Raw genomic sequence first — 15,360 nt, 5'->3', positions numbered from 1 at the left:
AACTTTAGGCAGAAACATTCAGGCTGTTAGTTTTCCAGATGGTCTTAGTTACAGCTATATTAATCTGGAGCCTGTTCACAGAATATTATAGACTACAATAAAGCTGCAATTTCCCCCAGTATAATTTCCTGGGTCATGTTCCAGTAATGTGTTTATTTTTTCAAGACTGATAGGAGGGATATATATATTTTATATATACTGTATATCAAAATATGTAAATGGCAATCTATCTCTTGTTTGCTGATTTAGGTTTGAGTGGTGCTTTATTCTTATTATATATATCAGTTGACAAAATGGCACAGACTGTAGACAGACAGACACACAGTACTGTGCAAAAGTCTTAGCCACATTAAAAAAAAACTACAAAGTGAACACTTAAAAAAAATGAAATGTTTCTAAATATCAAAAAAATTATAAAGAACAGTTAACAATAAAAAACTAAATTAAATCAATATTGGGTGTGACTGCCCTTTGCCTTTAAAACTGCGTCAATTATCTAGTGTAACAGTGTCATGCAGTTTTATAAGTAAACCAGCTGGGCAAGCGCCTTGGAGAATTTGCCACAGTTTTTCATGCAGACTTTATCAGCTTCGCTTGCCTCCGTCTCTCCAGGTAATCCCAGACGGCCTCAATGATGTTGAGATCAGGGCACCTAGGAGACCATTCCATCTGAAAACCACATAAAAAAGAAAAATCTAGGGTGTCTTAGAATATCGGTCTTAGGCACCCTAGAATTCTCTTATCGATCTCCAGAGATATATGTATTCTACATTTTTAAAAATTTATGCAAGTATTCCTAATGGCACAAATCAGAGTTTAGAACTAATATCTGAATCAATTAGTGATGTACTTAATACAAGACTCAATGCTTAAATTGCTGAAAAGTAAAACAAACCAGATTCAAAAATAATTAAAATTACCCTAAATGCCATAAGACGGGGTTCTCAACCTTTTTCTGGCACGGACCCCTACCATTAACCCAGGGGTCTCTGGATGGGAACCCCTGCCACAAGATAAAACTTTGGTGTTAGACCTCTCAACTGCCTCCTGTCCATATTAGCACATTTTATTGCTTAAATTGATTATGAGTCAGCCGTTTTCGAAATGCACATTCTTCTATTTATATCCTAATTCCTTGATTGGCACAACCTTATACCCCTTGTTGATTAGCTCTCCAAAAGATTTACAAATTGTCTATATCAGCATAGTTGATGAAAAAATTAAAATATTTGAATAGAGTCTGACAAAATGTCCAATCTTAAGTAAACTCTTGCAAAAAGATAGACTGATGAACAAAAGGACACAATTTAACTGATCTTCTAAAGACATTAAAACAGAAAAATTACGCCAGAAGGCAGAAACTTGTTATGTCATTGCTCAAACTTGGAGTTTGCAAGTAAGCAGTTTTGGGCCTCTTATCTGAGAAAAGAAATGCTGCCATTGGAGAGGATAGAGGTGGTGCACGTTAATAATTTTGGGAATGAAAGGGTTAACACGTAAGGAATGTTTGACGGCTCTGAGCCTGTACTTGCTAGAGTTTATAAGAATGGGGGGGAGGGGTATCTCATTGAAACCTATCAAGTATTGAAAGGCCTAGATAGAGTGGATGTGGAGAGAATGGTTCCTATAATGGGTTAGTCTCCAGCAGAGGGCATGCCCTTGGAATAGAGGCACTACCCTTTAGAACAAAGATGAAGAGGAATTTCTTTAGCCCAAGAGTTATGAATTTTGGAGTTCATTGCAACAGACAGCTGTGGAGGCCAAATCATTGGGTCTATTTAAAGCAGAGATTGCTGGGTTCTTGATTAATAAGGGTGTCAAGGGTTACAGAGAGAAGGCAGGAGAATGGGGTTGAGAGGGATAATAAGTCTGCTGTGATAAAATAATGGACTGGACTCAATGGGTCAAATAGCCTCAATTCTGTTCCTATGTCTTATGTTGCAAGACAGATCTGAAATTGAAAATAAATTTTCTTCACAAGATAAAAGGTTACATTGCATCTTTGATCATATTAAACCGGAATATCTCACTGAAACAGATCATTAATGGTAGTTATCTATCAATAAACATTGTTAAAAATCTAACAGAGCTAAAGATATTATGTATATTGTTGCATGTTGTATTTCAAGGAAGTCAGAGTTGGCATTACCCATTAATGTTGTTCAGCTTTCCCAAATGCTTTCTGACGTGGTCGACCATATGAAGCAGAAGTGCCAGAGTGCTAGCGTTATCCAATATTGCATGAACAAATGACATCTTAAACCACTATGTGCGCACATTTATTGAACAGGCAAATTTCTACCCCAGTCTCCCTTTTCTATACCTTGCAGTCAAGGAAAATAGATTCCTAATATCCATTCCAAAATGCTTTAAATATGAATCAAAAACATAATTACCTTTCCACAACACCCTTCAGAATTTCAGGGCATCTCAATGCAGTATCATCTTTAATGTCAAAATACATAGATTGCACAGCAAGTTTTCATGGACAGCTTTGTGAGGACATTCAATTACCTTATCTAACAATGTTGATTTTGAGATAAAAACTCCTGCCCTTTTCCAAAATAATGCCCCAAGAAGCCTTTATAATCCACTTGTTTTAGTGCTTTACTATTTGATACAATATTGGTCCCACCAATAAAATACCTCCCTTATACAGTAAATCTCAGATAATCCTCTCATCAACTATTTAGAAATCCCAGTGATTCAGCATCTGGCTCATCTGCTGGTGTTCAGTATTCCCTTTCAATTCACCAAGTTTATCAAAAAAAAATGATAAAACTATGAACCATCTGAAATGAACTGAACTAAAAGCATGTTAGGAAAAAAATCCAAATGTGGAAAACCTGTCGTAGCATCAAAGTTTCAAGCATGCCAGATTTTCATGGTCTTATTGTGTTGCCACTAGCCTGCATTCTTGAACTCAATTTTGGAGAGGCAAAATACCATTGGAGTGAGATTTAAACAGGAACATTATAAGATCTTCTTAAGACAAAGGATAGTCATTGAACACACGATTGATTGGCTGCATTACGGCTTGGTATGGGAACACCAATGCCTTTGAAAAAAAAAACCTACAAAACATGGTGGATTAGGCCCAGTGCATCAGGGGTTAAGCCCTCCCATCCATTGGGCACATCTACATGAAACGCTGGCATAGAAAGGCAGCATCCATTATCAAAGATCCTCACCACCCAAGCCATGCTCTTTTCTCACTGCTACCATCAGGTAGAAGGTACAAGAGCCTCAGGACTCGGAGCACCAAGTTCAAGAACAGTTACTAACCCTCAGCCACCAGGCTCTTGAACAAAAGGGGATAACTACACTCATCTATTGAGATGTTCCCACCACCAATGATCTCATTTTAACAACTCTTTACCTTGTTATTTCATGCTCGTTATTTATTGCTTTTCACTTATATTTGCATTTACACAGTTTGTTGTCTGTTATGTTCTTGCTCTGTCATTGATCCTGTTTACAGTTACTATTCTATAGATTTGCTGAGTATGCCCAGGGGGAAAAGAATCTCAGGGTTGTATGTGCTGACATGCATGTACTCTGATAATAACATTTACTTTAAACTTTTGAACTTTGAACATTCCACAGTAAATCAGTGTATACTGCAAGCAGATGGGATCTTGACAGTTTAGATCCCAGATATAAAATGTTATGTCAAAAGATAAAAAAGGTGATGGAAGGGCACAATTAACATTAACAGAATACGTATTATATATAAATTACACAGGATATGTAACATTGCTGTATAATATTATAATGTACATAGAACACAACATGTACAGACCCTTCAGCCAACTTTATAGCCTACTTTAAGATCAATCTAACCCTTCCCTCCTACCTAGCTCTCCATTTTTCTATCATCCATGTCACACACACACACACACACACACACACCACACAGACTGGGAAGGCAGAGTGTTGGGACCGGAGGTGCGGTTTTGGCTAATTTCCCTCACCCTCCTGCTATGTTTGCCCCTCTCTCCACAGCGCTGAGGCTGTGAGACTGCCCCAGCTGCTGTGCTTCATGTCTGTGAGCTTCGCGACGATTTGCCCCGCTAATATGGTGAACTGAGACCAAGACTTTGAGCCTACTCTGGGCTGCTCCAGAGATTCAGATACAAGGACACAATTTGGTTCGGAGTGCCATTGCTTGCTTCTATTATTTGCATAATTTGTGCTTTTTCTTTCTCTGCTCATTGACTGTGGATCTTTTTTTTTAAAAAATTGGGTTCTTTTGGGTTTCTTGCTTTGTGGCTGCCTGTAAGCAGACAAATCTCAAGGTTGTACAATTTATACATACTTTGATAATATATGTACTTTGAAACTTTGAAGTCTGCTAGAGAAAAAAAAAGACAGGATACAAGAGTTGCTCAATGAACTCAGGCAAACTTGTCGCTTAAATATTCTCGGTGTTTGTTACCTTGCCATTAATTTTTTTTAGTAAGTTCATCACAAAATCACATTGCTACAAGGAGTAACAAGCTCTGGATCTATCCCTCAAAAAAATAGGCTCTGCTCATTTAATTAGGGCGGTACGGTAGCGTAGTGGTTAGCACAATGGTTTACAGGACAGGTGAACGGGGTTCTAATCCCACTGCTGCCTGCAAGAAGTTTATACGTTCTCCCTGTGACCACGTGGGTTTCCTCCAAGTGCTCTGGTTTCCTCCCACGGTCTAAAGATGTACTGGTTGGCAGATTAATTGGTCATTGTATATTGTCCCATGATTAGACTAGGATTAAATCGGGGTTACTGGGCGCATGGCTTGAAGGGCCTATTCCGCACTGTATCTCAATAAATAAGCAAAATAAATATTTTCAGGTAAAACCATTTTGGGTGCAATTGTGCTCAACCTCACTCAAGTATTTTCCTTCCCAACTTTTTACCGTCATAACAACTTCAAGAGAATTCATTGGATTCAATAAACTGAATGAGTGCCAATTATCAATTCATGCCATTAGATGCTGGAGAGAAAAGTAAGGGCAAAAATGGTGGTGACCAATGGGTTTGATCTAAGGAAAACCTCTACTGTGGAAATGCAGGCACTCACTATTATGAAACAACCTCCCAAATGCAGCTTCACCTTGCTAAAGGAAAATCATAAACACACACTTCTTTCTCATCAATAATCTCAATGAAATATTTTATTTTACATACAAACTACATTCAGAATATAATAAAATTAGAAACTACCTTTCAATTACATAGAAATTATCACCATCATCTCCTTGATCAATCACGTGTTCCCCCACTTCAACAGATCTTTCAAACATGGCATCCAAAAGCTGAAACATTTGTTCCTGAAGAAATAAAGGTCATAATAAGCTTCAACAATGGATAATAAGTGGTAATAGCACCCCATTTTTGCAAATAACCTGGCAAATAAAATATACATTTTAGTTTTTCTTTTAATATTTCAGCTGTCCATCAGGGGCATTTATCAGGAGCGCTACGTATGCAGGACCCTCAGTATTATTAAGGATCCCACCCATCCATCCAGCATTCTCTTTGACTTTCTACCATCAGGCAGGAGACGCTGATGCATAGAAACAAAAATGGTCGGGATAGGATTCAGATTCTTCTTTCAGGCCATTAGGCTGCTTCTAAACTCCCTACCACACCGCATTCAAAGTGTCATTGGTTAATCTGTTCTGTACCTTACAATATTTAACTTAGGCACTTTAGTTTGCTTACTTACATGTAATTAATCTGTAGGTTTTTTCCTTACTTTCATAAGTTATTGCGTGTTATACATACTATGCGTACACCCTGATTTAGAGAAATGTTATCTTGTTTGATGGTATACATGTATATAATTAAGTGACAATAAACTTTACTTGGCTTGAAAGCATACGGTAGATGGGAGTTCCTGTTAGATTCCAGAACAGCTTCTGTAAAATCACAATTGTGATACAAATTTGAAATTGAAGAGCTATTATGCAGAATCTGACCTGCCATGCACCCTCTCCTAGAGTTCCAATATACAGAGTAGCTACAAATCTTTCCACCCTACCTAAACCCTAAACTAATTCCTATTGAATAACATGCCAATGATCACTATGAAGTCTCATGCTTGAACTAAGAGCAACCAAGCGAATGAACAAAGGCAAAACAGAACCTTGGCTCCAAATTCTAGAGAGAAGCAGATACCCATTGTGAAGGGGTGGGCAACAGGCAATAGAAGCTTGATTATCCAAGTAATGGTTCAGTCATTGCACATTTTGCAATGTGGATAGCAACGCATATGGAAACAAATATGTGCTAACAACTTGCAGAAGCTTGTACCCGCCAAGCTCACCATAACCATACTTTTGCAGTGGCCAAAACCATCAGCATGAAGAGAGAAATAACAGAAAGAGCTTTGTGTCTTCTTGCTGAACAAAGCAGCAAAAATTCTAACCAGGGAAATGAATGTTCCGTTACATCAGATCCAATCAAGTACTTCTTGGGTTCAGTAAATTTGAATACATCAAATACTATCTAATAGCCCAATGGTAAGCTCACAGATAATAATTGAGCCATGTTATTTGAAGTATAACTGTTGCCAAAGCAAAAACAATAATTCTCTCACTGTTTGTAATAACAACTTAATCATTAACAATCTACCGGAGAGCTAATTCAAACAGTGGTTCACATCTCTTCTAAGAGAATACACAGACAGTGTTTACATCTTTAATACTGTTCTTAGGTTTTACTTGGATTGACTTTGGAATGGACATCGTCTTTAGAGCAGAATGAATATACTTACCGAGTCAAAGCTGGCAGCCAGAGATAAATACAAATGAATATTCTAGAAAATTCTATTGCATTTCCCATTTTTTTCTAGCCATTTGCAGCCTTTCTTACCACTGCACTCCCCGTATAATTACATGAATATCTACCCGGACAGTAATGATGATGAACAAACAATCAGACTATTTTATATTATTGATTTTTATTAAGCCAAGTGACAATGGTACTTAAGTAATTTTTCATTTAATGAAAATTACTGGCTTTGGTTGAAATTTCATTTTGAGGTCCAGGCAATGTTACAGGGAGTTAATGGTGTTTTGATTTCTGAGTATATCTTCATATTATCCAAAACAGTAATCATAGATGCACTTTCTAGCAACGGTGTATGCACCTGGCTTGGGGTGTATGGGGCGTCAGGGAGGGGTAGCACCTCTGGTGGGGGAACATGTCACGTCCTTCTCAGGCCGGTTTGTCCACCTTTGGTCCCCACCTGGCACTCAGTTCTCACCTGTGGCTCCCTGTAGCTGTCTGCATGTGACAGCGGCCACACCCCAAGCAACGACTTCGACAAGCCGGCTAAACCAGGTGAGGGTAGCCGATGGGTCTCAAACCCTCGGTGAGATAGGGAGTTGTCTATCCCAGCATGTGAAGACAGACTCCGGCGGATTGAGCGGACGAGACCAATGGAAGGTCCAACGGTCAAGAAGGCGATCTCTGCAAGTGTCATGGAATATGTAGAGCAGGACAAGACACAGAAGATGTCCTGGTCATCCGCTGCGCCTAGTCCCATCTCCAGCCATCTCGGCTCTTGTCTTGCCACTGGATCCAGATGGGAATTGGGAAGATAGAGTGAGGCTGACGCTGTGCAACTCTCCCTCACTTAAATCCAAATCAAGCGTTAGTCTCGACACCATCATCATCATCATCATCATCATCATCACCCTCAACCTTTGAAGTCCTGTGGCGATGGGCGAGCGATGAAGCAGCAGGTGTGGATACACTAGGAGCTGTAGTCACGGACCTGCACACAGGCAGCTCAGGTCTAATGGTCGTTTCTCACTGACTGAAGCAGCAGTGAAACTCGGCGTCTACCTGGGCGACTGAGCAGCTCTCTTTAGGAATGAAATGTTCACCTCCATAGTATGAGGAAGGGGCTCGAAAAGGTGCCCTAAACATTGCCTGCTTCATTACACCCTGGCCAGTCTACCGCAGCTGGCGGGCATCCTATCTTGGCGGCCGAACAAACACAACAAAACGCAAGGCGACACCGCTCACCATTGGCACTTGGAACATGCACACGCTATTGATAACCCTACAGCAAACAGACCAGAGAGAAGAACAGCCTTAGTTGCCAGAGAACTTGCAAGATACAACATTGACGTTGCAGCCCTGAGTGAGACTCGTCTTGCTAACGTAGGTCAGCTGACTAAAACTGGAGGTGGATAGACTTTTCTCTGGAGCGGTCGTGGCAGCAATGAGCGTCGTGATGCCGGAGTTGGATTCGCCGTCAGGAGTCACCTTGTTCGGAAACTTGCTAGTCTCTCCAAGGGTGTGAATGACCAGCTCATGACACTACAGCTTCTGCTATCAGAACAGAAGTCAAGCCACCCTGATCAGCGCCTGTGCCCCCACAATGACCAACCCGGATGAGACGAAAGACAGGTTCTATGAAGAACCAGACGCCCTACTATCAGTAGTGAGCAGCACCGCCAAGCTGATCTTGCTCGGTGACTTCAATGCAAGAGTAGGGCGTGACTCTGCAGTCTGGCAGGGAGTCGTTGGGAGACATGGAGTGGGAAATGTAACAGTAACAGTCTACTCTTACTGAAGACTTGTGCAGCACACAACCTGCTCATCACCAACACAACTTTCCGCCTGCCTACCCGTAATAAGACCTCCTGGATGCACCCCCGCTCTAAGCATTGGCATCTTATCGACAATGTCATTGTCAGGAGAAAAGACAGGCAGGATATCAGAGTGAGTGACCAAGGCCATGTGTGGTGCTGACTGCTGGACAGATCACAGGCTCATTGTCTCCAAAATGAAGCTCCGCATCAGACCCAAGAGGCGACCACAAGGAAGCAAGGCTATGAAAAGAATCAATGTGGTCAGGCTGAAGAACCCCAGCATAGTTTCAGCACTAGCTGAAGATTTAGAAACCGAGCTTACTGACCTACACCTTGCAGGCAGTGCTGTGGACGACTGGGATCACTTCAGGGATGCTGTCCATTCATCTGCACTGAAGATGCTAAGGCTCTCTACCCACAAGCAGCATGACTGAGTCGATGAGAATGATGAGGAAATACAGGCTCTACTTGTTGAAAAGCACCGCCTTCATTGTGCCCATCAAAACGACCCATCATCAGCTGCCAAGAAAAACACCTTTACCAGTGCTCGCAGGACAGTCCAGAATAAACTGCGTAAAATGCAAGATGCCTGGCTGAGCGCCAAGGCAGATGAAATACAGGGATACGCTGACAGAAATGGCTTGAAACAATTCTATGAAGCCCTCAACACTCTCTACAGACCTCAGTCTCTCAGGAGTTCCCCCCTCCTGAGTATAGATGGTACAACTCTCATTACAGAGAAGGCTCAGATCCTGCAGAGATGGGCTGAACACTTTGAAGCCATCCTCAACCGACCGTCATCTATTAATGATGAGGCGATAAACAAGATACCCCAGGTCGACATCAACAGCGCCACGGATGACCCACCGGTAGTAGTTGAAGTCACGGTCCTGTCAGCCAGCTATCCAGTGGCAAAGCCCCAGAGGCAGACACCATACTTGCAGAGATCTACAAAGCCGGTGGTCTTGTACTTATAGAAAAGCTCACTAAGTTGTTCCAGTCTTTTTGGAAGCAAAGATCCATTCCTCAGGAACTTAAAGATGCATCCATTGTACACCTCTACAAAAGGAAAGGCAATCAACAAGTATGCGACAACCACCGAGGAATCTCGCTGCTCTCCATCGCAGAAAAATCCCTTGCAAGAGTCCTGCTAAATCGTCTGGTCACTCATCTGGAGCTGGGCCTGCTGCCAGAGTCACAGTGTGGCTTTCGCAAAGGTCGTGGGGCTATCGACATGATTTTTGCCGCGCGCCAACTTCAGGAGAAGAGTCAGGAGCAGAATCGCGAACTCTACACAACTTCTGTTGACCTCACGAAAGCCTTCGACACTGTTTGCCCACAAGGCCTGTGGAGAATCATGTCAAAGTTCGGCTGCCCCGCCAAATTCATTCAGATGGTACGCCATGATGGCATGATGGCCAGAGTGCTGGACGGCAGAGAATCCTCTGAGGCGTTTCCAGTCACCAGTGGTGTCAAACAGGGCTGTGTGCTTGCACCCACACAGTTCAGCATGATGTTTACTGCCACGCTGAATGATGCCTTCCAGGACAGTGATGCTGGAATCAGCCTCAAGTACAGAGTGGATGGGAAGCTCTTCAACCTGAGGAGACTTCAAGCCATTACCAAAGTGAAGGAGACCGTTCTGAGAGACTTCCTCTTTGCTGATGACTGTGCCCTGTGTGCTGGCTCGGAGCCAGAGATGCAAGTCAATATGGACAAATTCTCCACGGCTTGTGACAACTTTGGACTCACCATCAAAATCAAAAAGACCGAAGTCATGCACCAGCCTGCTCCTCATGTACCATACACAGAACCGAAAATCACAGTCAAAGGACAGAAACTACAGGCAGTGGACCAGTTTACTGACCTCGGCAGGAGCCTCTCCCGAGCAGTGACTATTGATACAGAAGTTAACTGCAGAATAGCAAAGACAAGTTCTGCTTTCAGTAGACTGCGTTCCACTGTATGGGAACATCGAGCATTCAGTCCAGCAACAAAACTGAAGGTCCACAGAGCCGCGGTACTCACTACCCTCCTGTATGCCTGTGAAACGTGGACTGTGTATCGAAGGCATGCAAGACAGCTCAACCATTTCCACATGACTTGTCTTCGCAGAATATTAGGCATCAGATGGCAAGATAAAGTACCAGACACTGAAGTTCTCTCTAGGGCAAGTCTGCCATCAGTCCACACACTGCTGATGAGAGCACAGACCCGGTGGGCAGGTCATGTCATCCGCATGCCGGACGAGCACATACCCAAGCAGCTCCTTTTTGGGGAACTCTCTGCTGGAAGATGCTCACATGGAGGGCAGAAGAAACATTACAAAGATACACTAAAGGCCTCCCTGAAGTCATTTGACATAGACACGACCTCCTGGGAAACGCTGGCACAAAACTTCCCTACCTGGCACGGCCTCATCCACAAGGGCTGTCAAGCTTACGAAGCAAGGCGCATTGCTGAAGCAGAACACAAGCGCGAGCTGCACAAGTCCAGAGCCACCAGCGCAACAACTGCAGTGCCTACACATGTCTGCCCAATATGTGCCAGGACATTCCGTGCCCGAATTGGCCTGACCAGTCATCTTTGGACACACCGCATCCAGTCTCAAAGTGACTAATGGTGTCGAGGTCTTCATCGATGATGACGGACGAACCACAAAATGTAAATCAAATCAGACTACAAGGTCACCTAATGCTGCTTTTAATCTTGTCGTTGCACAACATTTGCTGCTGCAATTCAATTAGTTCCTCATGTGATATCTCAGATGTCAATTGCCCACTAATTTGATCCCTCATTAATCCAATTTCTTTTTGACCCAGCAACTAGTGATTTCTGTTTTGATTAGTGCAATATACTATCACCCTTGAGGATTTTAACAGAGGTTGAATGTTCAAATAGAATTCCTGGGTCTCATTAATATGCAGATATTTTAAAACTATTTCAGGTGGATATAACAATTCCCAAGCTTCATATCCCAAAATGGATTAATGGCACTGGAACATTCCATTCAGAGTAACAGAGTTATGCTGTAGGCTACAAGTCACATAGCATTAGTAGAAGTTCTGTACGGTACTTCCTCAAAAAAAAGGAAGCAAGTAACATAATACCTCATTCCTACTGAGAGGGCAGTGACTCATTCAGGCCTATTGTGAGCAAAGTCCAATGTAGTAGGAAGGAGCATGATGTACTAACTATGACAAGTTGTTATTGAGCATTTGGGGGGGAGGGGTGGGAGAACACTCAAATGGTGGACTAGTCTGAGTAGGCATTTGATTCTCCCAAGCCCCAAGCATTAAACAACATTCCAATACTGCTCTGTTCAAATTGCGGGCTCACTAAGTGGCAATGTAATGCAAACAGATCCATCTTTCAATGATGTAGTGACACTGTCACATTTTTGATTGCATAGCTGCAATCTGAACTGAAACACAAGGAATCGCAACAGAAATCACATTGTAAATGGTCAATGATAAAAGTTGAAAATAGGGAGGAATAAAATGGGAGGCCTTTTGGATTCCTTTCAGCACATAGCAAACAGGGCCAAATGCACAGTCTGAACATTTTTAGAAATCAATCTTAGTATCAATTTAAAACAAACAAGGAGTGGAAAGTTACACAAGTGCAGGAAATAATGTAAAGATTAAATTGTTTGAAGAAAAACAAAGCTGTTTTAGTTTTTGCAGTTGAAGATTTCCATGCTAGAAGACCTAATATTTTTATTTTGAACCATACTCCCAAAATCTTTGCGACCATGCAGTGCAAAATATTACAGTAATTACTTCTAATTTTAACCCACTTATGGACCTTGAACCAAAATCAAACTGAATTAATTTCTGAAGTTTTCAATCACTCACACAGATCTTGAAGAAAACACATCAAATTCTGTATGGCTGCTCATTAACTCACAAATACAAATCTTAATTACTGTCCTAAACATTAAAAGTAGCAGTGTGCTTCCTCAGATGCAAACAGAAACAGACATGAAAAAAATGAGGGGTAAGAATATGGAGTTTACAAAGTGATTTTTAAAAACAAGACAGCAAAGTTACTGGGATGAAGAAAGAATGCTAGAGAAAGATGAGGGAAGGGAGAAAATTAGCACAGCTTGTAAAAGTGGCATTATGAAGAGAATAGAGTTGAGGCAGGGAGCTTGTGGTGGCTGTATTATTGGAGGAAATTATAATCTGTGGAGGAAGACAAAGGATTTAAGCTAATGTATTCAGGATCAAACTGCAGATGTGATGTCTCAGTACAAAAGTATGATGAGTTTAGAATACAAGGAAGATGACTCAGCACCTTTGGACACATTGCCAAGGAGCAGCTCGTAATTGAGCCAGAAGAAAGGGAAAGATCCTGGGATGGGGTGATCACCAAAGGAAATGAAGAGAACCACATTGACTGTAAGTTGATTAAGAAGGGCACAGAAAAACCATTGGAGAAAAATCAGACAATTGTGGCAGTGTATCTAAAGAGACTGAAAATTAAGAGAATACAGTCATCATCATCATGATGTCAGTTTGGCCCAGACTAGAGTTGTTTGTGGTATTGTGGTATAACAAGTTGGACAATCAACCAAATTAGTTGTGGTCAAATAGGCATTCATTTAGAAGATGACAGAACAAAAAAAAGATAAACTTGAAAGGTGTCTGGAGATCAGGCGCAGTTTTTTAGGATAGAGTGTGGTGGTAACTTTAAAACAAACCAAAGCCACTGAGAGACTAAGCCAGGAGATTGACACTGTAGGACATGCTTCCAAATTAAGAAAGTTCCAAAGTCAAAAAAAGGTATGTTCAATCCCTTACTACAAAGCAAGCAGAGCTGAACAATCTTACATCAAAAAAAAACACACTAGCGAAACCAAGTTAGTGATATAGTATTCAAATTAGCGAAGCAGCAAATTTAGCAGTTGAACTAATGCATGCAAGCAAAGTTAGTGATTAGTAAGTGTTCCAATAACGTCCCAATGAGCATAACTAAGCGAAACTAAATCTGCGATCTCAATGGCACGAAGAGGTCAACTAAAAAAAAATATTGTTTTCTGTATCTCAATCCCTCTCCACAAGACTATAATAAGCTAACGAAATGAGAATGTGTAACTACTCCTTTGCTTCTACCACGCCCCAACTCATGACAGAAAATAGATATGTGGTTCCTAAACTGGGAGTCAATTCATAACTATTTTAATATACCCTACAGAAATCACTTACAATAGCAAGTAGAATGGGTGTAAGAAAGGTAAGTGTAGTGGGAATGGATCAGTGGAATTGTAAAGGGGCCTTACAGATAACATTACATTAAATGACCATGATGAGAGATAGGAGACAAATTTAAGGAAGGCAAATTCAGACCCTGTTTAGATAGGTACGTGGATGGTAGTGGTATGGAGCGCTATGGTCATAGTGCAGTTCAGTGGCTGTTTAAGTGGTTTGCCATGAACTAGCTGGGCTGAAAGGCCTGCTTCTGTGCTGCACTTTTCTATGATTCTAATAGCTGAGGATCCCAAATTGATGGGCCCAATTTTTGTTATCATCCCCAATAAGCACAAGTACAACCCAAGTTAAAATTCTTTAAATATGCTTAGATTATTAGAGACGGCAAATAAGTAGGGGAAAAAAAAATCAACATCTTGTATTGTTTACATACCTGTTGCTGTGGGTGACCTGGTAAGACAACATTTATTTATCTCACAGTTTACATCAGGGAAGAATTGCTATGGAGAATTTTTCAAAATTAAGCTGATAAAAGAAAATTTACTCAAGCGATTTGTTCACAATGCTAAATCTGTTAAAATGATGGACAAAGAGCCAAGTTAGTTGGTACCTAGCTAAAAGTTACCCAGGATGAACAATTAAGGAATAATTTAGATCATTATGTGAAGATGAGCAGGGAATGAACAGATGGTATTCAAATAGAGTGGGGCTGATGAACAAAAAAGCAATAGCTTCCCTGGGCACAATGGCCTTTTCTGGTTCCAAAAAGCATCAGCTCAAATTGTTGCTTCTTTTTTGTTTTTCAGTTTAGGAATTGCAAAAATAAAATCAAACACATATCATTATCTGGCAATTTAAGGAGAAGACAATATATTTCAAATAACAAGTCACGTCTTCATATTTATATAGTTATATTTGCTCATTTCGATCACCATACAAGGCAATTAGTATGATGTTGATACCTGGTCTAAGTTTTTGAAGAGCAGAATGTCTTTACATGCATCTTGCAATCTTCTCCTTTGCTCATCAGTTTTTGGATGAATAACCTACAAGAGAAATATTAAATAAATTCATTAGTTTCACTCTCAATAGCATAGTTATTTACTTGACGGCCTAACAAACAAAACTGGAAAATCCAAGGCACTATACACAATTGTCATCTCACCAATACCATTACAGGTAAACATCAAGATGGTCCACACACACACACACATATATACACACATGCATACATATTCACATATATAACACATACACACATACATATATACACACACACACACACACACACACACACACATATATACAGTATGGCATGGCATTCCTGGGTTCAATGTGAACTTAGAAAATTGGATAGCAGAGGGGAAGAAGCTGTTCCCAAATCATTAAGTGCGTGCTTTCAGGCTTCTGTACCTCTTTCCTGATGGTAACAGTGAGAAGAGAGCATGTCCTGGGTGGTGGAGGTCCTTAATGATGAATGCCAACTTTTTAAGGCAGTGCTCCTTGAAGATGTCTTCAATACTAGAGAGGCTAGCACCAGGCAAAAATACAT

The 15,360-nt window shown here is 41.0% G+C and overlaps 1 protein-coding gene across 1 annotated transcript in view; it reads right to left on the bottom strand.

Annotated features, from left to right (window-relative positions):
* The window catches only part of LOC134359382 (cAMP-dependent protein kinase type II-beta regulatory subunit-like), a 98,012-nt gene that overhangs the window by 16,214 nt on the left and 66,438 nt on the right, over positions 1-15,360 (bottom strand). Inside the window, exons 4-5 of the mRNA XM_063072544.1 lie at positions 14,771-14,854; positions 5,210-5,316 (exon numbers count right to left, since the gene is read on the bottom strand). Of these exons, the coding sequence (XP_062928614.1) occupies positions 5,210-5,316; positions 14,771-14,854 (191 nt within the window). The remainder of the gene's footprint in view (positions 1-5,209; positions 5,317-14,770; positions 14,855-15,360) is intronic.

The sequence above is a fragment of the Mobula hypostoma genome, chromosome 20, assembly GCF_963921235.1.
Source record: "Mobula hypostoma chromosome 20, sMobHyp1.1, whole genome shotgun sequence".
Taxonomy (NCBI): Eukaryota; Metazoa; Chordata; class Chondrichthyes; order Myliobatiformes; family Myliobatidae; genus Mobula; species Mobula hypostoma.
This window is presented reverse-complemented; position numbering and strand designations above follow the sequence as displayed.